At 48.0% G+C, this 26320-nt stretch overlaps 2 protein-coding genes across 3 annotated transcripts in view; both read left to right on the top strand.

Annotated features, from left to right (window-relative positions):
* LOC307146792 (transforming growth factor beta-1-induced transcript 1 protein-like) overlaps window positions 1–26320 on the top strand; it is a 141286-nt gene that overhangs the window by 83168 nt on the left and 31798 nt on the right. For both annotated transcript variants that reach the window (XM_079851082.1, XM_079851081.1), the window contains 2 exons: window positions 5874–6047; window positions 8673–8846. In XM_079851082.1, the coding sequence (XP_079707208.1) occupies window positions 5874–6047; window positions 8673–8846 (348 nt within the window). The remainder of the gene's footprint in view (window positions 1–5873; window positions 6048–8672; window positions 8847–26320) is intronic.
* Window positions 11214–16019, top strand: LOC307147406 (uncharacterized protein; the record flags this gene model as incomplete). The annotated part of the gene is made up of 3 exons (XM_079852140.1): window positions 11214–11650; window positions 11722–15577; window positions 15628–16019. The coding sequence occupies 2 exons, from the start codon at window positions 11214–11216 to the stop codon at window positions 12521–12523; spliced, it is 1239 nt and encodes a 412-aa protein (XP_079708266.1). The 3' UTR covers window positions 12524–15577; window positions 15628–16019.

Genomic DNA, 26320 nt, shown 5'->3' with positions numbered 1-26320 from the left:
AGTACTAGTTCTGGGAACCAGGTGCGGTTGGGCCAGTACGGGGCAACCAAAATTACCTGCTCCTCGTCCTCCCTGATCTTGCGCAAAGTCTGCGCAAGAAGGCTCACTGGGGGAAACGCATACTTGCGGAGGCCCCGTGGCCCGCTGTGCGCCAGTGCATCCGTGCCGAGCGTGCCCTCGGTCAGGGAATAAAACAGGCCGCAGTGGGACGAGTCGTGGGAGGCAAACAGGTCTACCTGTGCGTCCCCGAACTGATCCCAAATCAGCTGAACCGTCTGGGGATGGAGTCGCCAATCTCCAGCGAGAGGCCGAAGCCGAGACAGCTCGTCGGCCGCCTGGTTCAGGTCTCCCGGGATATAAATGGCTCGAAGCGACCTCAGATGCTTCTGACTCCATATGAGGAGGTGGCGGGCGAGTTGTGACATACGGCGGGAGCGCAGACCACCTTGACGGTTGATGTACGCTACAGTCGCGGTATTGTCCGATCGGACTAGTACGTGTTGACCCCTGAGCAACGCATGGAAGCGGTGCAGGGCAAGACGTACCGCCAACAACTCGAGGCAATTGACATGCCAAAGGCGCTGGGGTCCTGTCCAGGAGCCCGCGGCAGCATGTCCATTGCACATGGCGCCCCAGCCCGTGGTGGAGGCATCTGTTGACACAACAACATGCCTGGACACTCGTTCCAAGGGCACTCCGGCCCGAATAAAACTGAGGTTCGACCACGGGGTGAAGGTCTGACGGCAGGTCGGAGTCACTGGAACTCGGAACGTGCCGTGGTGCCATGCCCACCTCGGGACTCGATCGCGAAGCCAAAGCTGAAGTGGTCTCATATGAAGCAACCCGAGCGGCGTGACTGCGGCTGCGGATGCCATATGCCCCAGGAGCCTCTGAAATAGTTTCAGTGGAACCACACTCTTGCCCTCGAACTGACGAAGGCAAGTCAGCAGTGACTGCGCGTGCTCGCTCGTAAGCTGCGCGCACATGGCGACCGAGTCGATCTCCATACCGAGAAAAGAGATCCTCTGCACTGGGCAGAGTTTGCTCTTCTCCCAGTTGACCCGAAGGCCCAGACGAGCTAGGTGCCGGAGCACTAGGTCCCTGTGTTCGCAAACCTGATCTCGAGAGTGAGCTAGAATCAGCCAGTCGTCGAGATAGTTCAGGATGCGAACCCCGTGTTCCCGGAGGGGAACAAGGGCTGCCTTGACGACCTTCGTGAAGACGCGAGGAGACAGGGCTAGCCCGAAAGGGAGAACCGCGTACTGGTATGCCTGCCCCTCGAAAGCAAACCGTAGAAACGGTGTGTGTCGAGGAAGAATGGAGACATGGAAGTAGGCGTCCTTCAGGTCGATCGCTGCAAACCAATCCTGCGGCCGTATGCACTCGAAAATGCGTTTGGCAGTGAGCATCTTGAACGGCATCCTGTGAAGGGAGCGGTTCAAAACGCGCAAGTCAAGGATTGGTCGTAACCCACCGGATTTCTTCGGTACAATGAAGTAGGGGCTGTAAAAGCCGGACCTCATTTCGGCTGGAGGGACAGTCTCGATCGCACCCTTCGCCAGTAAGGTAGCGACCTCAGCTCACATAACCGGGGCATTGCCACCGACCATAGTGAAGCGGACTCCCCTGAAGCGGGGAGGAGACCGCGCGAACTGAATCGCGTAGCCGAGCCTGATGGTCCTCGCGACCCAGCGGGACACCCTGGGAAGCTCTAACCAGGCTTCCAGGAACTGTACCAGCGGGGTCATACGGACCACAGACGTACCTTCGGTGGTGCAGCGAGGCGGAATGACCGGCCCAGGCGTGGGTGGCATAGCGGCCCGGTGCGGGGGCACGGTCATTAGCCGCGTCCTGCCAGAGGAGGCCAGGGGAGGACCAGCGTCCCACTGGGGCGTGCTCTGGCAGGGAACTGGAGACAGAGGGGGACGAGAGTGGCGAGGCTCGTGAGCGGCGCGCACTGTCATCCGGACACTCTGTGTGCTCAGAGATGGGGGAGTGAGTTCTTTCTTTAACCACATTAGGGTGCTGCCTGTCGTGGGACGAGCAGCGGGGTGGGGAAAACCAAGGATTCTCCCCCGGCCCTCCACCGGGGGAAGGAGCGGCCCTGCTACCGTCTCCTGGGAAGAACTCAACGCCATCTCTGAGCAGCCCCTCTCAGGAGCGCCGCTTGGCCTGGCGTTCAGCGGGGCACGGGGCGGGAGAGGGCTGTGGCGCCTTCCTACGGCGTCCTCCACGACGCGACCCGGGTGGAGGCTGCTGCTGGGGCCGTGCGGGAGGGGCGGGAGCCGTAGAAGGGCGCCCTCGGTGGCGAGCAGACTGAGGCACCTGTGCCGACGTCTGGGTGGAGGCAGCAGCTGGCCGTCGGGGCAGGACGTGTTTGAGAGCCTCAGTCTGCTTCTGGGCGGTCGAGAACTGCTGGGCAAAGTCCTCAACCGCCCCGCCGAAGAGGCCAGCCTGGGATATGGGAGTGTCGAGGAAACGGGTTCGCTCGGCCTCACGCATATCGGCCAGGTTGAGCCACAGATGTCTCTCCTGGACCACGCAAGTGGACATCACCTGACCCAGGGAGCGTGCGGTCACCTTCGTCGCTCGGAGAGCAAGGTCGGTGGCGGCACGCAGCTCATCAAAGAGTCCTGGGTCAGTCCTCCCCTCGTGCATGTCACGCAACATCTGGGCCTGGTAGACCTGGAGTGTCGCCATGGCATGCAGTGAGGAGGCCGCCAGCCCCGCAGCTCTATAGGCCTTCGCCACAAGGGTGGAGTCGAGAACCTACAGGCTTTGGAGGGGTGCTTTGGGTCACCGAGGGAAGAAGCACTCTGAGGACACAGTTGCATCGCAACAGACCACGCAACCTGGGGAACCCCAGTGTACCCTTTGGCGGCCGCCTGATCGAGAGGAGGCAGGGCGGAGGACGTCGCCGAGCGATCACGAGAAGACAATGGTGCCTTCCAGGACCTCGTGACCTCCTCATGCACATCCGGGAAGAAAGGCATTGGAGTCGCGCGCTGACAAGGATCAGCGGCGGCACCCAAAAACCAATCGTCCAGCCGCGAGCGCACTGGACCAGGTGGTGCGGACCACTCAAGCCCAATGGCCGCGGCTGCCCGGGAAAGCATGGCAGTCATCTCGGGATCAGACTCGGGCAATGCTGGCACACCCGAAGGTGGCAGCACAGCCGAATCCTCACTTCCCAAGGACTCTTGCCCACCCTGTGATGCAGCGATCGACATCGAATCTTCCTCTGGAGCGCCAAATGAGACCCGCGTCAAGTCAGAGGACTGTACTGCGGGCTCATTTGAAACACTCGCGGGTTGCACGGCGCTAGAGGACGGTGTGGAGCGTGGAATAGTTGGCGCTTTGTCCCACACCGTAATCCTCAGGTCACCCTGGCCGCCAGCCGAAGTACTAGCTCTCGCGGAGCCCGTAGATCGGGGTGCGGATGAGGGGACTCTACCATGAAGGTCATCGAGTCTCGACCGTAACCGTGCGATGGGCATGTTCCCGCAATGGGAACATGACTCATCCACAAACGCTGCCTTAGCGTGCTCTAAGCCCAGACACACAAGACAGTGATTGTGCCCATCAGAGTCAGAAATGAATAGACCGCAACCAGAAGTGCACGGGCGAGGCATCTTTAAAAAGACGTGCCACGTGCAAGCTCTTTTAGAAAGGAGATTTCTCCACAAATGCTGAAGCGACCAGGGAGAGAACACACAAACACTGGCAAATCACTGCGCAGATAAGCAGGGAATGTGCACTCGCTGGAACTCGCTGTCACACCAACACTTGGAGAGAGGCTCGTCTCGAAGAGAATGAAGAGATGAACTCAGGATTGGCTGTGGAGTGAAGTACATCAACTTGGCTCCGAAGCGAAAACATATCTGCATGTTGCTCGCGCACTTCCTTATATACCCCCTGCGTGGGGCGGAGTTACGCTATGCAAATTCCGCAGACCCATGGCATTTCTTTGCCATTGGCTCGTTTTATATACTCGAAGGTGATAGGATTTCTAAGCGAAACCCCATTCGTCGTCATCCGACGTAACTCGGAGTGACAACGAAAGGGAACATGAAAATAATACAACAAAGTTTGTTTCTAGAAGAGAATTGTGTCATCGTCTACCTTAAGTAAGGCAGATAAATAATATTGTTGAATATTATCAGGGCAAGGTCCCAAGAGGGTATGGAATGGGGCCAAGGAGGATTGGGTGCCATTGGGTGCCCCATCTCTTAGAAAGAAGGTCCTTCCTCAGAGGAAGGGGCCAGGGAGGGGCTGTCATGAGGAGCATGAGTTCTGAGAACCAGATGATGTGCCAATGCAGTTGGGGGCTCGTCCACACCCCTGACACTGCATGCCCGTTGTACGTGGCACCCCAGCCGGTGGCAGAGGCATCTGTGAACACCACAGCATGCCTGGACACCTGTTGCAAGGGCACTCCTGCCCACAGAAACAAGGGGTCTGACCACGGGCTGAAGGTCTGGTGGCACACAGGTGTGATTGTCACCCGGTGAGTGCCGCGTTGCTTCGCCCATCTCGGGACTCGGCCGTGAAGCCAGTGCTGAAGCGGTCTCATATGGAGCAGCCTGAGTGGTGTTACCGCTTCCGCCACTGCCATATGCCCCAGGAGCCTCTGAAAAAAATTCAGTGGGACCGCCGTCCTGCCTTTGAACGTATTCAAGCAGTTTAGCACAGACTGAGCGCGTTCCTCTGTGAGGCGTGCTGTCTGTCCAATCTAATCCAACTCCATACCTAGAAAAGAGATCCTCTCCACGGGGGAGAGTTTGCTCTTTTCCCAGTTGACCTGAAGACCCAACTGGCTGAGGTGACTGAGCACACGGTCCATGTGTTTGCATAACTGATCTCGAGAGTGTGCCAGTATGAGCCAGTCGTTGAGATAGTTGAAGATGCGAATGCTCTGTTCTCTAATGGGAACAAGGGCCCCCTCCGTGACTTTCGTGAAGACGCAGGACCTTGTACTGATATGCATTGGTTTGTTTAGTTACTTTTGGCTCAAGTTACAAAAAAATGGCATGTGCAGAACCACACAAAATTGTAAAGTCAATGCACAACTCCACAAATTACATACTCCACAACTCGCACAACCAACCAAACTTGCAGACGCAGCAAGTATAACAGTGAATGTCCACTAGAGCACCAAAACTCCTCTGTGTCTCTGAAAATCCTCAAATGTCTCTGCTTTGGGGTGTGTCTGTAGCGAGTGTTTAATTTAAGTTTTTTTCCCAACACATTATATATATGATCGTATAAACAATATAATCATCACAGATACAAGAGATTACAGTTGCAAAGAGGCGAGCTTTGTTTCTAAATGCCCCATGTAAAGATATGCTGTAAAGATATACAGTACTTTTGTAAACCAAGCCAATATAATCACAATGAAAGCATTCAAACTGCAATATGTATCATATATACAACAGCTACAAAGCATCCAATGTGTATTCAATATGATTTACGCACCAAATACAGTATAAACTCTTGCACTTTTTTTTTTTTTAAATGCTCAAGACATCACTATGTGAACCTCACAGCGATTGACTGTCACCCGTGTTTTTCACTTGATATTTTTATAAAAATATAAAAACTGGCCAACCTTTTTACACTCTTACACTTTTTACTGCTCTCAGTGCTTTCTCCGATCCACTGTCAGTCCCACAATTCACCATGTGAGCATGAAATTCAACTCCCATAGAAATGAATTGAAAATGGTCACTTTGCTGTACTGATTCTACGCCAGTGGACATGCAGCGTAAATCAGGCTTTAGGAGAGAGTTTATTTACACTTCACCTTTACTTAAAAATATTAATATTCTTTATGTAATTGAGTTTTTTTTTTTGTTTGTTTTTTGTATCAGCCAGCAGTAACTGTGGCGGCATCTACACAGCAAACAGCTTCTCGACCCCCTGCATCCTCTGGAAGCTCATTGGACAGTATGTTGGGTCTCCTCCAATCAGATCTGAGCAGACAGGGAGTGCCTACCTCCTCTAAGGGAAACTGTTCCACTTGTCAGAAACCAGTTGTAGGACAGGTAAAATTCTTTAATAAATCCTGAATTAATCAGTAGTTTAACTTGTGGTCAATAGCCATAATTTTTTTTTAATGTTTCAATGTTTTCTTATTGGAGGTACTATCAAAGTATTTATTTAGGTCTGTAAGTTAAAGTATAATTTATTTTCTCCATAGAAAAACAGATTTTTTAAAACATTTTAAAGACAGATGTCGTGGATATTTTCCCTAAACCTAATTACCTGGCTCTATCTTTTGGGTCTCGTCCTAGACGTCCCCACTTTATAGATCACCTGTATTACCTGGCTCTATCTTTTGGGTCTCGTTCCTGACGTCCCCACTTTATAGATCACCTGTAACTGACTACCTGGCTCTATCTTTTGGGTCTCGTTCCTGACGTCCCCACTTTATAGATCACCAGCTTTCTGACTCGATTTCCCTAAACTAGTTTTCTTTCTAACTTAGCTTCCTGCGCAGGAATAAATTGACAAACAGACCTGCAAATGTCCTTTAAATGCTTTAATCACGGCCAGGAGATCTTCCCGAGCAGTTCTCAGGGAATCTCTCCCAAGAAGCAAGACCGGAGGATCTCAGACAAATTCCATTGAGAATCCCACCGAAAAACACATATACAACAGTTTTTATAGAATCAGGGTATGGCATAAATGTCATGCTGCATTACATAATTTCCCCACTATTTGATTGGTTCTTCATATGCAAACCCCTCTGTCACTAGGTAAAGCAAACTCTGATCTTGTGATTACTTGTGATTACTTGTGATATAACAAGGTTTTAAAGATGACTTAATTTGTTCTAACAGACTTGTCTAGTTTCACTTCCCATAACTATGTTATTTTTACCCATAGACACATACTCAAAATCACAAGTTTTTCCCCAAAGAGTTTTGACACATTAAAAGCATATGAATGTTATTCCTGCAAGAAAAACAAATGTTAGTTGATTAATTAACGTTGATTAATTAAAATCCACCACACAGACCTGTCAAGTCAAGTCATCTTCATTTATGTAGCGCTTTTAACAATGTAGATTGTTTCAAAGCAGCGTTACAGAGATAAGCTTATAATTTAAGGTAACAGAGATTGTTTTGGCTTTATAGCGGTTCTTTAATAAAGTTATTTTCCAGCTAAAGTTAGTTTTGATTGATTCGCTTCCGTCGCAACGATCATTTGTTATTAAATTAGGGGCCGCTAATACGACACCATTCTCTCTACAGACTTTAAACGCGAACCTGTGATAAACGCTGATGGCGTTGACATGCGCATTAAGAATTGGTTCTATAGTTATGTGCGTTTGAATATATGTGCGCAGGTTTGTAATTCCCTACAAACCAAGCGTAAACAAAGTACTGGTCTTTCCTTATAAATTTTGATACAGAATTTTATTTTATTTTGTCACTTCGGGGTAGGTACACCGTACACGAAACAAATTTTCCTGACAACGCTTTATCTGTAGAGTGGTAAAGGGATCCTCCATAGGAAGAGACTAGTTGGCACTTCAGCACTGCGTTGTCATCGGGCCCAGACGAAGGTCCTTCGTCAGATCTGGATACAGCCTGAATCCGGCAGGCTGCGGGAAAACCTCGGGATAAACAAAGACACTAAAATTAGCGTAGATGCCATTCTTCTTATGATGTAACGAGTACATCAGGATTTATGTGAAGTGTTCCCGGTTCCGGCTGACCTAATCTATGCAGCCTAACATTGAATTATAGAAGTCTATAATGTATTATGTAAATGCTAGGTCAAAGAGATGTGTCTTTAATCTAGCTTTGAACTGACAGAGTGTGTCTGCTTCAGTGTGGACAATGTTAGGAAGACTGTTCCAAAGTTTTGGTGCTAAATAGGAAAAGGATCTACCGCCAGCAGTCGATTTTGATCAACTGGCCGGAATTTTGAGATCGCAATAGACGTGAAGGACTATAATGCGTATAAACCTGTCATTATCTTTTGTAGTTAAGTTTAATGGTTTACATGAAATTACATTGAAGCAAGTAAATTAAATTACATACACTAGACCAGGGTTCACCAATCTCGGTCCTGGAGGGCCGCTGTCCTGCAGAGTTTAGCTCCAACCAGCTCCAACACACCTGTTTGAAAGTTTCTAGTATGCCTAGTGAGACCTTGATTAGCTGGTTCAGGTGTGTTTAATTGGGGTTGGAGCTAAACTCTGCAGGACATCGGCCCTCCAGGACCGAGATTGGTGAACCCTGCACTAGACCAACAATCTCAAAGAGAGTTCCACTAGTCAGCAAAGTTACTGTAACCATGGAAAAAGAAATGCTCCCAAAATAGCTCGGCAGAGACCCCCGCCCACACTGAATGTGACAAACAAATATATGGTATTTTACGTTTATTGTAATTGACTTTACTTAGTTTTCTTATACCTATTTTTTCCAGTTTTCATAAATTTGCTTCAAATAGTTTGTAATGTTTGCATTTCATCTTTGAGCTAGTTGGTATGATTCATGGCTTAGAACTCTTTATTGAATTTTGTTTTAATGCCTGGAGAAAAGTGAATGAGATACAACAAAAAAGTGGATGGTCAATGTTTTACTGTGTTTATGTGCACTTCTCATTTAAATAACGATTGTTATTTAAAAAATGCATCTTCTTCTTATATCTCTTAGGTGGTAACAGCTCTGGGACGTGTTTGGCATCCGGAGCATTTTGTTTGCTCTGAGTGTGAGTGTGAGCTTGGCAATTGTAATTTCTTTGAGAAAGATGGTCGACCATACTGTGAGCCCGACTACTTCACCCTGTACTCACCTCACTGCGCACAATGCAACAAGCCCATACTCAATGTAGGTATACATTTCAGTGTTATATTCACGAGTTCACACTTACAAATAAGTCAGATAGAATAAATGCGTATTTGGCATGCTGTCTGAGGAGAGGGCTCCAGGCTCGGTATTCGGCCCGAACCCAGAGTACTCCCCCCGTATTCCTGGCTGTGAAAGAATAAGCCAAGAGTGAGGAGTCGGGGTGGTGGAGGGATGCTGAAAACTGTCAAGGAATGTTAGGCGAGCTGACAGAGTGAATATATATATATATATGCTTCCTCTCATGCTGATAGGGTAGACATGGTAATTGTTTGATGACAAGTTGATTGGATTGATTATTTGAACGTGCTCCTCCCTAACTTTGTTTATGAAACATCATTTTAAGAATGGCGCTATAAGTTCTGTAGGAGCATGTTCATTTAATCCAACAAATCACAATGCTAGAGCAAGCATGCATCTAAACTCTTGCAACAATTTTTCCAGCAACCCAGTTCCTCTTTCACCCCAACTCTTCCTTACATTTAGCCCATGTTTCCACTTGGTATTAAGATATGTTTTGGTCGAATAGATCACAAGTGGACAAGGGAGACATATCCATTTAAACCTGGCATTTTAATTCGTCTCGTTTGTCCACCTTCGACCGCTTCTGTCCTGATTACTTCGAGGGGAGCGTCTTTGGGTCCCTTTGTTTCAGTCAAGTTTAAATGCCATCTGACAAGCGTGTTTCCCAATAACACGTCCCACAATGAATACGCAGTTCAGTAGGTGGTCTTTAGTGGCTGTTCGAATGCAGTCAACCACATGAGCGTTTCCACTGCGAAAGCAATCTGGTCGAATGCGTTTTTGAATGCGTGGTCGAAAGAGGACAAGCTCAAAACTTTTTACACTTTTTCCACCTGTATTTAGCGTCGCCCACTTGTGATCCGATCGTCCAAAACACATCTTAATACCAGGTATAAACAGGGCTCTAGTTATTGTAAATATTATTTAAGTAAATCCAGGGGGTACTTGGGTTGCATCTTGATCTCCAGCCCTCAATTATGGACAGCAAGCCAAATCTGTTTACCTTCACTTCAGATCAAGGATAATAATAACATGCCAACTCCTAAAATTCATTTTAATGCTAGCTTAGCAATTCTCATTTGACTGGAGAGCAGAGACAACACAAAATCCTGTCCTGAGCTCTGTGATGAAGGAGCTTATGAATGAAAAAAAATAATAATAATTTATCTTGTTTAATACTTGCTATATCCAGCAAAGTAAACCATCAGATTGAAAGGTGATTCTCACAAAACTGATTTCTGCTAACTTTTTTCGAGGTAAATTTAAGTGTTTTTCCAAAAAAGTACACTCCAAAAGGACATCAAAAAAACAAATCAAATATGGAGTCCATGAAATTCATAAATGTATGCACACCAAAGCACCCATGAAAAAAAACATTACAGAATTTTTTTTCCAGAATTCACAGTGTATAGTTTATGTGTACAGTGCAACAGCAAATGGCTTGTTTACATTTTAGACAAGTCAAGTTGCAATACCGAACAGGACCACATGGAGATGCCAAAAAAAAAAAAAACCTGACTGCATATACCTACTACAGTACACGGATCCATTCAGAATACCTAAACACAGCAACATACACATCAAATCAACATTATCCTGATTGTGTGCGTAAACAACTTTAATGAACTGTGTCTGTGCATCGAGAGGTCTGTCCATCGTTTGCACATCAATATAACAGACTCGCGTGTGCTTACTGTACGACTCCTGTACGTCTCCGCAATTGTCTTCACCTTGATTGCAATCTTCATCCATCAAAACTTTATTAGAGAGATGTTTTTTTATTATTATTATTATTATTATTAACAGAAAATCATTTTACAGATATTTGAAAATACAAGAACAGACATAAATGTAACAAACAATTGCACACTAGAGGGGGCTTATTGTAGATCTAAATAAAGATATTGAAATATTACACATTTTAAAGTTTTAACTGCTTTTTGTTTTATAAAAAATTTTATTGAGTCAATATAATGTTCCTGTCAAGTTTCTGTTTGTGTTTGGACTGTTTTTGTGATTTGTATTCAGTTCATCATTAATTCATCTGTCTCACCTGTGCCCTGTTAATCACCTCATTTAGTTATCTCGTTTGTTTTGACCCAGCTGTGTCATATTTCCCTGATCTGTTTCCTTGTGTATTTAAGCCCTGTGTGTTCCTTCAGTCTTGGTCGGTTGTTGAAGTGTCAAGGTCAGTGTTGAATGTCATTGTATTCCTGAGTACTCCTGTAATCTGTGTTTGTGAATAAACCAGATGTATTGAAATCCTGTCTCCTCGTCTTCAACCTGCAATACCCTGACAGAACGACCGACCCAAAAAAACTAAACATGGAGCAAGGGAAGTTGTCTTTGGAGGAGTATGTGGAAAAATTCCTCGTCTACTATCAAGATGTGAGTAAAGATCTTGAAATTCTAAAGATGGTGTTTTGGAGCGGGTTGAGCAGTCCACTTGAACAGATGTTGTTGGATGATCTTCATCTCCCCTTCACTGAGTTCATCGACCGCACCCTGTGGGTGTGTGGCTCTTCCCTCACAGTGGGAGTCGTGGACGATCCTCTCATCCAGCCTGACCCTCTCGTCCAGCCCGATCTCCACATCCCGTTGGATCTCCCAGTCAAGTCTCTAGTCGCCTGCCCAGTAAAGCCAGAACCTGAGCCAGTCATCTGCACAACTGAGCTTATCTCCAGGGATGATGACTTCTCCGATCTCCCTCCTCTCATCGGCCCAGCTGATCCAGAGCCAGTCGCCTGCCCAGCTGATCCAGGGCCAGTCGCATGCACAGCTGATCCAGAGCCTGATGCCTGCACAGCTGACCCAGAGCCATCATTCGCTGCAGTCTGCTCTTCATGTCTGTTCTGTTGAGGTTGAAGAGGCTACCCTTTCCCTGTATGTTGCTGCTATTATGTGTGTCTGGGCCGCACATGCCTCCCTGTCGGCTACCTCAGCTCCATCCTCTCCTGAGTCACGTTTCCACCTTCAGTCCAGCCGAGCCTGCACTTCACGCCGGTCCAGCCGAGCCTGCACTTCACGGCAGTCCAGTCGAGCCTGAGACTGAGAGCGTCATGCCCGCCGAGCCTAAGACTGAGAGCGTCATGTCCGCCGAGCCAGAGTCTGTGATGGTCCTGCCCAGCTCAAAGCCCTCTTCGCCGCTGGTCCTGCCCAGCTCAAAGCCCTCTTCGCCGCTGGTCCTGCCCAGCTCAAACCCCTCTTCATCGCTGGTCCTGTCCAGCCCAGGGCCGCCTTCGCCGCTGGTCCTGTCCAGCCCAGAGCCGCCTTCGCCGCTGGTTCCGTCCAGTCAAGAGCTTTCTTCACCGCTGGTCTCGTCCAGTCCAGAGCTTCCTTCGCTGCTGGTCCCGTCCAGCACAGAGACTTTTCCACCACTGGTTCTGCCCAGCCCTGAGCCTGTCTCCATCCCAGAACCTCAGCCCTCACCAGAGATGGCCGCCGGCATACCAGAACCTCAGCCCTCACCAGAGATGGCCGCCGACGTGTCTGTTCCTGAGCCGGTGTCTGTTCCTCCTGAGCCGGTGTTTGTTCCTGAGCCGGTGTATGTTTCTGAGCCGGTGCCTGCTCCAGCCTATGACTCCGTAGCTGTCCCCAAGAATTTTTTTTTTTGGGGGTGGGGGGGGGGGCAGTAGGTCCCACGATTGGACCATGGAGGCCGCGCCGCCATGGTCTCCTGATCAGCCAGCTCCCGAAGGGTTGTCTCCACCATGGCCGCCTGACGAGTCGTCTCCGCCATGCCCGCCTGAAGGGTCGTCTCCGTCATGGCCACCTGAAAAAACATCTCCGCCATGGCCACCCCAAGGGTCATCTCCGCCATGGCCACCCGAAGGGTCATCTCCGCCCTAGTACCCCTGGTCCATCAGTGACGTCCTGAAGCCCCTGATCCCTGCCTCCTGGTCCCTGGTTCCTGACCCACCCGGGTAGGGCTTCAGGACGCCCACCCCCCCCCTCCCCATTGATGTTTTGAGACGAGAGGACGCGCCTTCTGGGAGGGGGGAGTACTGTCACGTTTCTGTTTGGACTTTTTGTGATTTGTATTCAGTTCATCATTAATTCATCTGTCTCACCTGTGCCCTGTTAATCACCTCTCACTCACCATTTAGTTATCTCATTTGTTTTGCCCCAGCTGTGTCATATTTCCCTGATCTGTTTCCTTGTGTATTTAAGCTCTGTGTGTTCCTTCAGTCTTGGTCGGTCACTGAAGTGTCAAGGTCAGTGTTGAATGTCGTATTCCTGAGTTTCTTAAGTTCCTGAGTATTCCTGTAATCTGTGTTTGTGAATAAACCAGATGTATTGAAATCCTGTCTCCTCGTCTTCAACCTGCAATACCCTGACAGTTCCATTTATTTCCTGAAATATATAAAACAGGGTTTTTTTTTTGTTTTTACAGTGAAACTTACATTTGTGAACATGGAATTTTAAATAATAAAGAAAACGTATTATATAAACCTGACTGCGCTTGTCTCTACAGTTCTCCAAAAGACCAACTAATAAATGTTTCCATAACACAAATTGACCATCAATATTATTTGTAATAAAACCACAAACATTTTGCCAAAATGGTCTTATGAATGTGCAGTGCCTAAACAAATGAACCACCGTTTCAGGGCAACCATCACAAAAAGTGCAATTAAAATCAATATCTCCTTTGAATTTGATAAAGTAATGTTTCACTGGGTAAATATTATGTATAATTTTAAATGATACCTCTTGGACTTTGTAATTATTGTTTAGGTATAAGCCAAACCTTTTTCCAAACAATATTGTCTGTCAAACGATTCCATTATGAGTAAATATAAGGCAAAGGCACAATGTTTCTTTGAAATAATGCTCTTATTGATCTGTTTTGTGAGTTAAGGGAAAACAAATATTACCTACATAAAAACGTATTATGGGGAAGAACGTCTTTGTTTGACCGGTTTGTGAACACATGTGGCAAACACACCAAAGAATTTGGCTTTAAATAACCTCTGATGATGAAATCAGAATGCGCATTTCAGAGGCTATAAATAGATGTGTGACAGGTGTGCTCATCAGGTTGTTTTTTCTGAAGAACGTCCTGAACACGCCCTCAGTGCGGCAATGAAGCACAGCATCTCATTCCCGCTTTTTCAGGGAGCAGGGTTACAGTCAAGTAACCTGAGACGTTCCCTTTCAAAAGCTACTCTCAATGCTGCGCTTGATTTAAAGCCCTGTAGACCTTATGCGCCAAAGAAAAATGCGCGCAGCCATCTTTAGAATGTTGTCTTTGAACTTCCATTTTAGCGGTAGCTCTGTATATTTCTATGGCATCGCTGTGGAAAAGTAATTAGCTGGTGAAGTGGATTTACTTATTGTAGAGTTAACGAAAGTTATCACGAGCATTGTAATGTTTAAAGCAGATGTTTTAACATATGTCAGTAGACCGGGAAGATTTTAAAACGGGCAGTTCATTCATAAATTCTTAAGATCGCTGTGGAAATACAAACCGGAAGACAAAAGACAACAAGCGCAGCGCTGAAAAGGGGCAGGGCTACATAAGGTCTATAGGGAACGAGAATTCCAACGGCGCTGCTGCACTGGAAGAGTCTGGACCCCTCAAGGTTGTGTAGTGTGTGCCAGAGCCGGACAGTAACGGAGTACATTTACTTGAGTACAGTACTTAAGTACAATTTTGAGGGATCTGTACTTTACTCGAGTATCATTTTTGGGGAGTACTCATGACTTTACTCAAGTACATTTGAGAGGCAAATATTGTACTCTTTACTCCGCTACATTTCTATCCATAACCGTGAGTACCCGTTACTTCTTCTAAAAAAAAAATTAATTAAAAAAAAGGAAAAAAGAAAAAGCGAGCGACAGTGCGCGAGAGAGACCGAGTGTGTCTGCGCGCGCGACCGGCTCTCTCTCTCTCTCTGCTCGTTCTTTCAGTTAAACATGCGCCCTGTCACAAGCGGCAGTTCATCTACTTTACTCACCGATCAAATAAGACTTTGGCGGGACAAAAAACATGACCATGCACTCGCACAAATGCCACCACATACAATTTGAACTCGCACATTCTCAATAAAATGGTCGCATATTTGGTCGCAGTCTGGAACCCTGTGATTTGATTGATGAAAAAAAGAGAAACTCACATGTACACACAATTGTTAGCTGAATTTTCTTTTCTGATATTACACATTAACAGAGCCGGACAGTAACTGAGTACATTTACTTGAGTACAGTACTTAAGTACAATTTTGAGGGATCTGTACTTTACTCGAGTATCATTTTTGGGGAGTACTCATGACTTTACTCAAGTACATTTGAGAGGCAAATATTGTACTCTTTACTCCACTACATTTCTATCCATAACTGTGAGTACCCATTACTTCTTCTTCTAAAAAAAAAAAAAAAAAGGAAAAGGAAAAAAGAAACATCTCGGAAACCCTCTCAAATGTGATTGGATTGTGCAGGCGCCACTGATTGGGACAGCCTATCAGCAATCACCTTCAGCTTTCCGCCAAAGTCAACTCCATGGTCAGATTTAGATAAGAGAAGAAACCATGGACGAAACAATGGATGAAGACGCAGCAGGTCCATCCTGGGAGCGATATTTTTTTTCCCAGGATGGTAGGGGAAGACTCATGAACATTCATTAGGGAAGTCATCCCTGATTGGTCTTAACCCCAGTGACGGGTAGGTTTAGGGGCGGGGTTATGGAGGTCATAAGACCCCCAGTGACGGGTAGGTTTAGGGGTGGGGTTAGGGGTAGGTCATCAGACCAATCAGGGATGACTTCCCTAATGAATATTCATGAGTCTTCCCCTACCATCCTGGGAAAAAAATATCGCATCCCGGGAATGTGCCAAGCCGTGGCCCCACCTCGCCAGACTATTTCAATTTTCTGAACAAGTTAATGATAGTTTTCGCTTCAAGTGTTTGCTGTGTTTACCAATGTAAGCACTGTGGCAGTAGTAATGCAATATTTAGAAAATGTACTCTTGTACTCTTGATACTCAAGTACTTTTAAAAACAAGTACTTTAGTACTTTTACTTAAGTAGACATCTGACTGTAGTACTTTTACTTGTACTTGAGTAAAATTTAGCAAGGGGTATCTGTACTTTTACTCAAGTAATGAAGCTGTGTACTCTGTCCGCCTCTGTACATTAATGTAAGCTGAGCATTTGCGTTGATGTTCTTGAGTATGCGGTGTGTTTAACACAGTCGGGTTCAAATGTGGGTGCAAAAAATCCATTAAAACTCTAGCAGAGGTTTGTCAGAGCGTTGCCATTGTGCTATTGCCTTGTGGGCAAGTGAAACAAAGTAAAGAGGCCGCACTATGCATATAAAACGTTTATTTTGCACAAACGCGTTTCGGCGTGTGCCTTCTTCAGTGTGCACACTGAAGAAGGCACACGCCGAAACGCGTTTGTGCAAAATAAACGTTTTATATGCATAGTGCGGCCTCTTTACTTTGTTTCATATGTGTTATATAAGGCCAGCACTCTGAAAATCTAAAAAAACATAGAGTGAAGCCTGCTCCTAACCCTATCACTTGTGGGCAAGTGAAAATGTTAAATAAAGCAGCATGGTAAAAAGTGAAAATGACTTGATTTTACTTTCAATTTCTTTACATTCTCCAAGGTATTAACTAGGGGTGGAACGGTACATGTATTCGTATTGAACCGAATCGGTACGGGCGTCACGGTTCGGTACATGAATTTACACGGAGAATACGGTATAAAAATAAATAAAACTCGCGTGCAAATTAATTAATGTAATGCGGAACTACTGTTAGATACGCGGGTTCTTTAGGGACACCTAATCTGTAGCCCCGCCTTAAGCTAGGTTTGTTTATACCTTCTTATACTGTCTATGGTTTATACTTTCGCCTGCCTCCGCAGCACGAGCCTCCACTGACCGTGCGCGCGCCTCCCCAAATGGACGAGGCATTTATACTTAGCGCTCGCCGGTGTATATTCTTTGAAACGACAGGGTGTGACAGGGTGTAATTGTCCTCTAAACCATCAGGAATCAGCGGTTTGAAGTAAGGTAGGCTACACTCGTGAATGTTTATTTTAGTAAAACAACACTTTAGTACACCAAAACCACACAGCAAAATAATCGTGTAAAGCAGTAAACCAGATTATTCCTTGTGACATTAGAAAAAAAAAATGGATATGAGAACGTAACCTACAACTAAATTAACGTTATCTTACATAATTTCTAAACATTTTTATTTAGTTTTGTGAACCTTTTTATAAAACATGGCCATTTATTTTTATTTAAAGGGCTGATGTCTGCTATTGTAGGCTCATTTTGTTAATGTAAGCAACTAATTTAGACGCAAGAACTGGGTGCCGGTGCTGTGAGATGTACATGCTCGGCCAGATTCGGCTCGAAGTCGTGCGTCTTCGGATGCGGAGCCGTGCGCTAAAAGCCGTGCACTGCACACCGCCAAGCAAAATGTGGCCTTGCACACCCAACGCGCATGACCGCCCACACCACAATGACGACATTTTTGCCGCGCGCACCCTCGCGCTCGTGCGTCCGCACATAAATAAGAGATGCTTTATTTTCAGTTCTCTTACGAGAGTTCTCTCGTACTGCGTTTTATCAAAACGCTACGGGAAAAGTCTCTTTTCACGAAACACTGAAGCAAAAAATTATCCTTTAATTTTCATATATGTAAAACGCGTTGCGGCAGCAGCAGTCAGCTATGGCGAGACGGCTTGCTCGCTCATTGGCTGCTCTGCGGCAACTGCATAAGCCTATCGAGCGAGGCCTGAGATGACGTCAGGCCAATGAGGGCGCTTCGCGCCCTCCTCGCCACTTCCCGCCGAAACGGGCGTGGCTTACCTCTATAAAAGGAGCTCGAGAAGGCTGATTCACTTGATTTTAATCTCTTCAGCGAAGCGCACGCATCGCTGGATCACGGAAGCAAGCGTCGTTCGAAGCAAGCACTTCAGCGGGACGAGCCCTCGAAGCCGCTGGCCAACGCCGCCTTCTACAGCCGTACCTGCTGCGCTTTCCGACGCCTATATCCTTTATTGCTATATTGCTCTGTTTTCTGTGTGTGTGTGTGTGTTCGCTGCAACACTCACCCCTAAAAGAGCTGCGTCTTTTTCAAGACGCCTTCTCATGCAGCGCTCGCGCTCGCTGACGGCGAAACGCCCTCACTCCGAGCCAATTGCCTACGGTGACTCTGAGGACTCGCCAGGCATCCTTTCCGAGGCTGCCCTTCCTGGAAGCGGACGGCGGGATTAGTTTTTCTTTACGTTACAAGAAAAGCTACCCTGCCTCCGCACGCGTCATTCACCGGCGAAGGAGAAAAGAGTGTTCTCAGTCCCACCGTTGGTCGGTCTCACCTCTTGTCTCTCATATTTCTCAGTTCCCTGTTCGGCGACTGGAAATATTATTTCAGCAAGTGAGTCTGTTATAGCACGCTTGCCTGCCAGCAAACGCCGAAGAATACATGTTGACGCCGCCTTTGCCGCCAATGCTTCACTCTGTCAGTCCCCTGAAGGCGACTGCAGAGATGCATTTTGCAGCCAGCAAGCGTGTAGTACCCGCTTGCCTGCAACCGAACACCGTTTCTACGGTTCCCGTGCGTCACTGGCGAAAGGAGAATGGAGTGTTTTCAGCCCCGCTGAAACTGGGCAATATCCACTCTTCTCACATTCAAAGCCTATATCCCCCTGTGGCTCAGTGGCGGAATTATAGGTTTTCCGCATGGGAGACCGGAGTTCTAATCCCGGTCTAGCGGCATATATTTTTATGCCGCCAATGCTTCGCTCTGTCAGTCCCCTGAAGGCGACTTCGGAGATGCATTTTGCAGCCAGCGAGCGCGTAGTACCCGCTTGCCTGCAACCGAACGCCGTTTCTACGGTTCCCGTGCGTCACTGGCGAAAGGAGAATGGAGTGTTTCAGCCCCGCTGAAACCGGGCGATATCCACTCTTCTCACATTCTGGCATATTTCAGGCATCTGAAAATGTTAGTATTGCATGTCGTGCTTACTCGCATGCCTGCAAGCAAACGCCAGTGTGGATAATACTCGCGCTGACTTTGTCTATGTATCCTCACTGTGGTCCAGTGGTAGATTATTAGACTCTCGCGCGGGGGATCCGAGTTCAAATCCCGGGTGTGCCGGCAGAAAATATTATGCCGCCGAATGCAAATCACTCTGTTTGTTCCCCGAGAGGCAACTGCAGACGTGTTTGTTTTCGCAGCCCACGAGCACGTGGTACATGCCTGCAAGCAAACGCTAGTGTGGATAATACTCGCGCTGACTTTGTCTATGTATCTTCACTGTGGTCCAGTGGTAGATTATTAGGCTCTCGCGCGGGGGATCCGAGTTCGAATCCCGGGTCTGCCGGCAGAAAATATTTATGCCGCCGAATGCAAATCACTCTGTTTGTTCCCCGAGAGGCAACTGCAGACGTGTTTGTTTTTGCAGCCCACGAGCGAAGTCTCGGCCACGGCCGATGATGCTATATGTGTACAGAAGATGCCCACTGCTTGTGCCCATCCCTACACATTAGCACAGCCCTTCACACAGGGCCCGCGCTCATATATTCGACTCGGGTCGATCACGCACACAACATAGTGAACGTGCCCACTGCCTAGTGCCCACAAACACTATGTTCTGCATGCCTTGTGGTTTCTGTAAAGACGAAACCTGTGTGCATTCACACTGGACAGTGCACTCATTGCAGTAATTGTGCCCGCTCTCCCGCGCCCACACTTACTAACGGCCATTATATGTCCTACGGGACTCGCCCAGCCCTCCCTTGCTCGGTTAAACACCGCAGCGGGGTCGAGCGCAGGCATTCTGCCCGGCCACGGCCGATGGTGCTATAAATGTAGTGTCGATGCCCACTCCTCAGTGCCCATCACTACACACAAGCACAGCCCTACACTTAGGGCTCGCGCACATAAAATCGACTCAGGTCGATTGCGCTTCCAACATAGTGAAAGTGCCCACTTCCCAGTGCCCACGAACACTATGTCTAACAGATCACAGGCTCTCTGTAAAAACGAGACCTGTGAGCGCGCGCTCTGCTCAGGCAGACAGCGCGCCCAAAGCAGTAAATGTGCCCGCTCCCAGCCCACATCTACTCGCTCACATGAGTCCTATGAGACTTTCTCAGTCCTCCATCACTCAGCTAAGCACTGTAGTAAGGTCGAGGGCGAGCGTTCCGCCCGCTGTATTAAGCGCGCGCCCCGCCTCAAATGCCACAGGCATAACGCCTATGTTTTTATCCCCCGAAGCGCCTCTGTCGCACGGCGAACAGAGCGCGCTCCGTATCCAGCCCCTAGCCAGCCATGCAGAAGCATGGGCAGCGCTTCCAGGGGTTTCGGACTGGGTGCTAGGCATTATAAAGAGAGGCTTCTCGCTACAGTTTTGTCGACGCCCTCCCCGCTTCATAGCGCGCGTCGAAACTACGGTTTCGTTGGAAGTAGCACACCTACTTCGAGCCGAAATATCAAAACTGATAAGCAAAGGGGCGATAGAGCGCGTTCCCCCAGCTCTAAGCGAAGGGGGGCTATACAGCAGATACTTTCTAGTCCCCAAAAAGGACGGCGGTATCAGACCCATACTGGATCTAAGACGGCTGAACAGAGTATTAGTGAAACGCAGTTTCAAAATGCTCACAACCAGCAAAATTCTCGCGCATGTTCGCCGAGAAGACTGGTTCATGTCGATAGATCTGAAGGACGCGTATTTTCAAATACAGATAGCGTCACGTCACAGGCGATACTTGAGATTCGCCTTCGAGGGTCAGACATACCAGTATACAGTCCTGCCATTCGGCTTGTCCCTGGCACCTCGTACATTTACGAAATGCATGGACGCAGCGCTCGCTCCTCTCAGACTCAGAGGCATGCGAGTGCTGAACTATTTGGACGACTGGCTGATCCTAGCTCAATCACGATCACAGCTTGTGGAGCACAGAACCATTTTACTCGATCACCTCGAGAATCTTGGTATCACGGTCAACTGGACAAAGAGTTCATTGAACCCCAGTCAAACGATTTTGTTTCTGGGCGTCGTTCTGGACTCAGTCTATGACAGCGCGGCTGTCACCACAGCGCGTGTTGCTCATTCAGCGCGCGGCGAGATCTTTCCGCCGCGGCGCTTTCACCCCGCTCAGGAAGTTTCAAAGGATGCTGGGTCTCATGGCCTCAGCATCGTCAGTTCTCCGGCTGGGCTTGCTCCGCATGCGCCCGCTGCAGTTCTGGTTGAAAGCGCGGGTGACCGGTCGATTACGCCTCAAGGTCGATCAGAGCTGTGTTTCAGCCCTGGCGCCTTGGATGGCGGACGACTGGTACCGATCAGGTGTAAGCCTGGGGACTTCCTCGAGAGTGAGGATGGTGTCGACAGACGCATCCACCTCGGGATGGGGAGCGCTGCTCGAAGGCAGACCGTTCTTCGGCCTGTGGTCGGAACGAGAAAAGCTCCAACACATAAACTGCCTAGAAATGCTGGCAGTGCACAACGCGATGACGCGTTTTTGTCCCCACATCAAGGACGAGCACGTCATAGTCCGTTCGGACAACATGGCTGTGGTGTCCTACATAAATCGCCAGGGCGGTCTGAAATCCATATCCCTGTACAGGCTGGCGAAACGCCTCCTATTATGGGCTCAGCACAACTTACGCTCGCTGAGAGCAGTGCATGTACCTGGGCTTCAGAATGTGGGCCCAGACAGACTGTCCAGGAACAATGTTCCCCCGGGCGAATGGTCTCTACACCCACAAACAGTACGGCTGTTGTGGGAGAGATTCGGCAGAGCGGAGGTGGACCTATTCGCGTCCCACGAAAACGCGCACTGCCCCGCGTTCTTTTCAAAGACCGACAGCGCGCTGTCCCGAAGGTGGCCGCGCTGCCCGTTATACACTTTTCCCCCCGTCTCCCTCCTGCCACAGGTGTTGGAACGGGTCAGGAAAACAAAATGCCCAGTGCTGCTTGTAGCTCCGTTCTGGGAGAACCAGACATGGTTCCCAGTTCTGATGCAGTTGGCAGATATCGCTCCATGGCCACTGCCGTTGAGGAGAGATCTCCTCTCGCAGGCCGGGGGCTCGATTTGGCACCCACACCCGGAACTGTGGTCCCTTCATGTGTGGGCGCTCAACGGATACCCGTTGGTCTCGCAGAGGGAGTCGTGAATACCATCACTCAGGCTAGAGCGCCGTCGACTCGGCGGCTTTATGCTTCGAAGTGGTCGGTTTTCTCCGGCTGGTGTACAGCTCGGAGCCTTTCACCCCTCGAATGTGAGGTAACGGAGGTTCTCTCCTTCCTACAAGAGCTGTTGGATAAGGGCAGATCCCCTTCCACGCTCAAAGTGTATGTGGCGGCTATTTCAGCGTTCTCCGGTTCAACGCTGGGTCAGTCACTGGGAAGGAATGATTTAGTCATCCGCTTCCTCAGGGGAGCTAGGAGACTGAATCCACCCAGACCTCCTTCAGTCCCTATGTGGGACCTTTCTACGGTCCTGGCGGCCATGAAAGGTGCCCCTTTCGAGCCTATCCAGTCTATTAGCCTCAAACATTTGTCTTTCAAAACAGTGTTTTTGATGGCTCTCGCTTCAGTGACGCGCATAGGCGATCTGCACGCGCTCTCTGTGAGCCCGGCGTGCTTGGAGTTTGGTCCTAATGACTCTAAAGTCATACTCAAACCTAAGCACGGCTATGTGCCGAAATCCCTCAACACGCCTTTTCGGGCTCAGGTTATTTCCCTGGCTGCCCTGCCGGCATCGAGTGAGGAAGGGGACTCGAGTTTTCTTTGCCCTGTTTGGGCTTTAAGAGCTTATATGTCCCGCTCTGCTGTCTTCAGACAGACAGAGCAGCTCTTTGTCTCGTTCAGCGGACGTTCCAAAGGAATGGCTGTTTCGAAACAAAGTCTATCCAGATGGATAGTTGACGCCATAGCGCTGGCTTATACTGCCAAGGGCATTCCATGCCCGTTGGGAGTTAGAGCGCACTCTACGAGAAGCGTTGCTTCTTCGTGGGCTTGGTCCAACGGGATTTCCCTACAGGATATATGTACGGCGGCAGGCTGGGCCTCTCCGTCTACATTTATCAGGTTTTATAACCTAGAGGTTCCCGCCTTACAGGCTAAGCTTTTGTCGGTGTAATCTGTTCAGCCGTCTAGTCAGACCGCTGAAACCCATGCGCAATGCGCTACCGACTATCTTGGGCAGAACTGTGTAAGACCCACATTTCCCACATTAGTTCAGGTTCCCTACCCTCTCTATGTGATGGTATACTTGCGTCTGTGGACATGTCTATTCTACGACGCTACAGTATAGGGAATTAAGGCTCTCACCCTTATTCCCTGACTCTGTGTGAGTCAATCTGGTGATTATGCACTGTATGCCTGAAATAGCTTCCGGTGATCAGTGTTTTTATCCCAGCACGCACGGCGTTTTGCAAGGGGTTCCCGTAGCGTTTTGATAAAACGCAGTACGAGAGAACTCTCGTAAGAGAACGTAACCTCGGTTCTCTCTAGAAGAGGGAACGAGTACTGCGTTCTCTGCCGTGCGTACGGTTCACTCTGGTTCGCTTCGGCGATCAAAATCAAGTGAATCAGCCTTCTCGAGCTCCTTTTATAGAGGTAAGCCACGCCCGTTTCGGCGGGAAGTGGCGAGGAGGGCGCGAAGCGCCCTCATTGGCAGGACGTCATCTCAGGCCTCGCTCGATAGGCTTATGCAGTTGCCGCAGAGCAGCCAATGAGCGAGCAAGCCGTCTCGCCATAGCTGACTGCTGCTGCCGCAACGCGTTTTACATATATGAAAATTAAAGGATAATTTTTTGCTTCAGTGTTTCGTGAAAAGAGACTTTTCCCGTAGCGTTTTGATAAAACGCAGTACTCGTTCCCTCTTCTAGAGAGAACCGAGGTTACGTTAGTAACCGAGTACGTTTTATAGCTGATTGTCTTATTTTGTTTACATCTTACTTTACACACTTCAGGGCAGGCTGTTGCAGCTAGCTCAGGGGAGAGACTGTATGACACTAGGTGGTACAGCCTGAGACATGCACAATAAAAAAAAAATTGCCTTCTGCATTTTTGTTTTGCTTTTCCCTCCATTGTACCGAACTCGTACCGAACCGTGATGTCTGAACTGAGGTATGAACCGAACCGTGACTTCTGTGTACCGTTCCACCCCTAGTATTAACATTAACATTTTTCATAACTCCATGTAGGACGTTTCTGTACATAAATGTAAGCACTATGGCAGTAGTAATGCAATATTTAGAAAATGTACTCTTGTACTCTTGGTACTCAAGTACTTTTAAAAACAAGTACTTCAGTACTTTTACTTAAGTAGACATCTGACTGTAGTACTTTTACTTGTACTTGAGTAAAATTTAGCAAGGGGTATCTGTACTTTTACTCAAGTAATGAAGCTGTGTACTCTGTCCGCCTCTGGTGTGTGCACACAAACACAAGAAGGGTCTCAGACATGAGCTTGGGATGCCGACTCAAGGACGTGAGAGCCCGGAGTAATGTGAACATCCAAACTGTAGAATCTGATAAATGTATGCGGATAGGACCAGCATCACATACTTGCTGCAATGGGGAGCCTCTTGCTAAAGCCCTGGATGATGCAACCCCCTTGGTAGAATGAGCCCTAATAATAATAATAATAATAATAATAATAATAATAATAATAATATGTTTAATTTACAGCGCCTTTCCCAAGCTCAAGGACGCTTCACAATAAAAGTACAGAACAAACAATCAGTTCATATATAAATGGACAATAGACATTTGCCCAGTCCAAGAAATGAGTGATTGCAGTTGCATATCGCATTGCAGTTGGAATACAAACAAAAACAAAAAAACAACATTATAACACTATTTACAGACAGCATAGAAGGTGGGCAGTTGAAGCAAAGGTCAGATGCAAAAGACTAATGGTACATAAGGAAACATTATGATTGTAATACAGAGTTATGGAAAATTTTTAAGAAAAACATGTTATGACTGATAATACTGTTTAAACAAATGGGTTATGAGTTTAGACTTAAATCCATGCAGCGTGGTTGTTGTCCTAAGAGCCAGGGGAAGAGAGTTCCATTGCTTAAGGGCTATAACGGAGAAAGACCTGCCACCCATAGATGAAAGACGGAATCTCGGCTCACAGAGGAGTTCAAAGCCAGAAGATCGGAGAGGTCGAGGGGGAATATAAGGAGAAATTAAGTCAGAGAGATAGGAAGGAGCAAGACCATTGAGTGACTTAAAGGTAAGCAGAAGAATTTTGTTAGTAATATGAGAAGACACGGGTAGCCAGTGGAGGTTGAACAGAATTGGAGTGATATGAGCAGATCGTTTAGTGTAAGTTAGCAATCTTGCGGCAGAGTTTTGAATATATTGCAAACGTGAGATAGAGTGTGCTGGTAGTCCATAAAAAAGAACATTACAGTAGTCTAGGCGAGATGTGGGTAAGGGGTCGAAGATGAAGCTTGACTGTGCGCCTCATAGGCTTAGGCGATAGCATCATAGTCTGCTTTGTGGTGGCCACCCCCGGTTACGGCCCCCATGACAAATGAACAGCTCATCTGACTTACGCCACTGGCTAGTGCAGTTGACGTAAATCTGAAGAGCACAAACTGGACACAGTAAGTGGAGTTTCACCTGCTCCGGCAAAGTGAATGGCGGGGGACAGAAGGCTTCAAGGACGACCGGATGTATGGTCGAAAATTTTACTTTTGGGAGATAGTCTGGGTGAGAGTGCAAAATAGCCTTAACTAGTCCAGGGGCAAAGTCTAAGCAGGATGGCAAAACCAAGAGAGCCTGCAAATCCCCAATCCTCTTTAGTGACGAGATAGCCATAAGGAAAACCATTTTTAGAGTCAGAAGCTTGACCGGCGCTGACTCTAGTGGTTCAAATGGGTTGTCGACTAACCCCTCAAGGACCATGGCTAAGTCCCATGAAGGAACTTTGACTCTGACAGGAGGCCTCAGTCGCCTGGCTCCATGAATGAAGCAAGTGGTCAAAGGGTGTCTCTATTAAGTGGTCTCAATGAGGCGCTATTAGCAAGAGGCTTGACCCTTGTTGACAGACCTTCGCCAGGACTCCCAGGAGCAGGGCGATCGGTGGGATCGCATATAGACGCTTCCTGGGCCATGCATGGGCCATGGCGTCCAGACCCAGGGGGGCTGGAGGAGTCAGTGAAAAGTAGTGGGGACATTGCACTGTTTGAAGCAAAAAGGTCCACCTCTGCTTCGTAATATCTTTCCCAGATCTGAATGACCACATCGGGATAAAGCTTCCAATCCCCGTCTGTGACCTCCCGTCTGGACAATAGATCTGCTCCTACATTTGTGCTTCCAGGAATGTAAATCGCCCTGAGGGACAGGAACTTGTCCTGAGCCCAAAGCAGAACCTGTCACGCTATTGACACACAATTTCAAACTCATTGAAATTCTCTATATCTGCATTTAGTTTGTGAAGA

The sequence above is a fragment of the Squalius cephalus genome (genome assembly GCF_949319135.1).
Source record: "Squalius cephalus genome assembly, chromosome: 19".
NCBI lineage: Eukaryota > Metazoa > Chordata > Actinopteri > Cypriniformes > Leuciscidae > Squalius > Squalius cephalus.
This window is presented reverse-complemented; position numbering and strand designations above follow the sequence as displayed.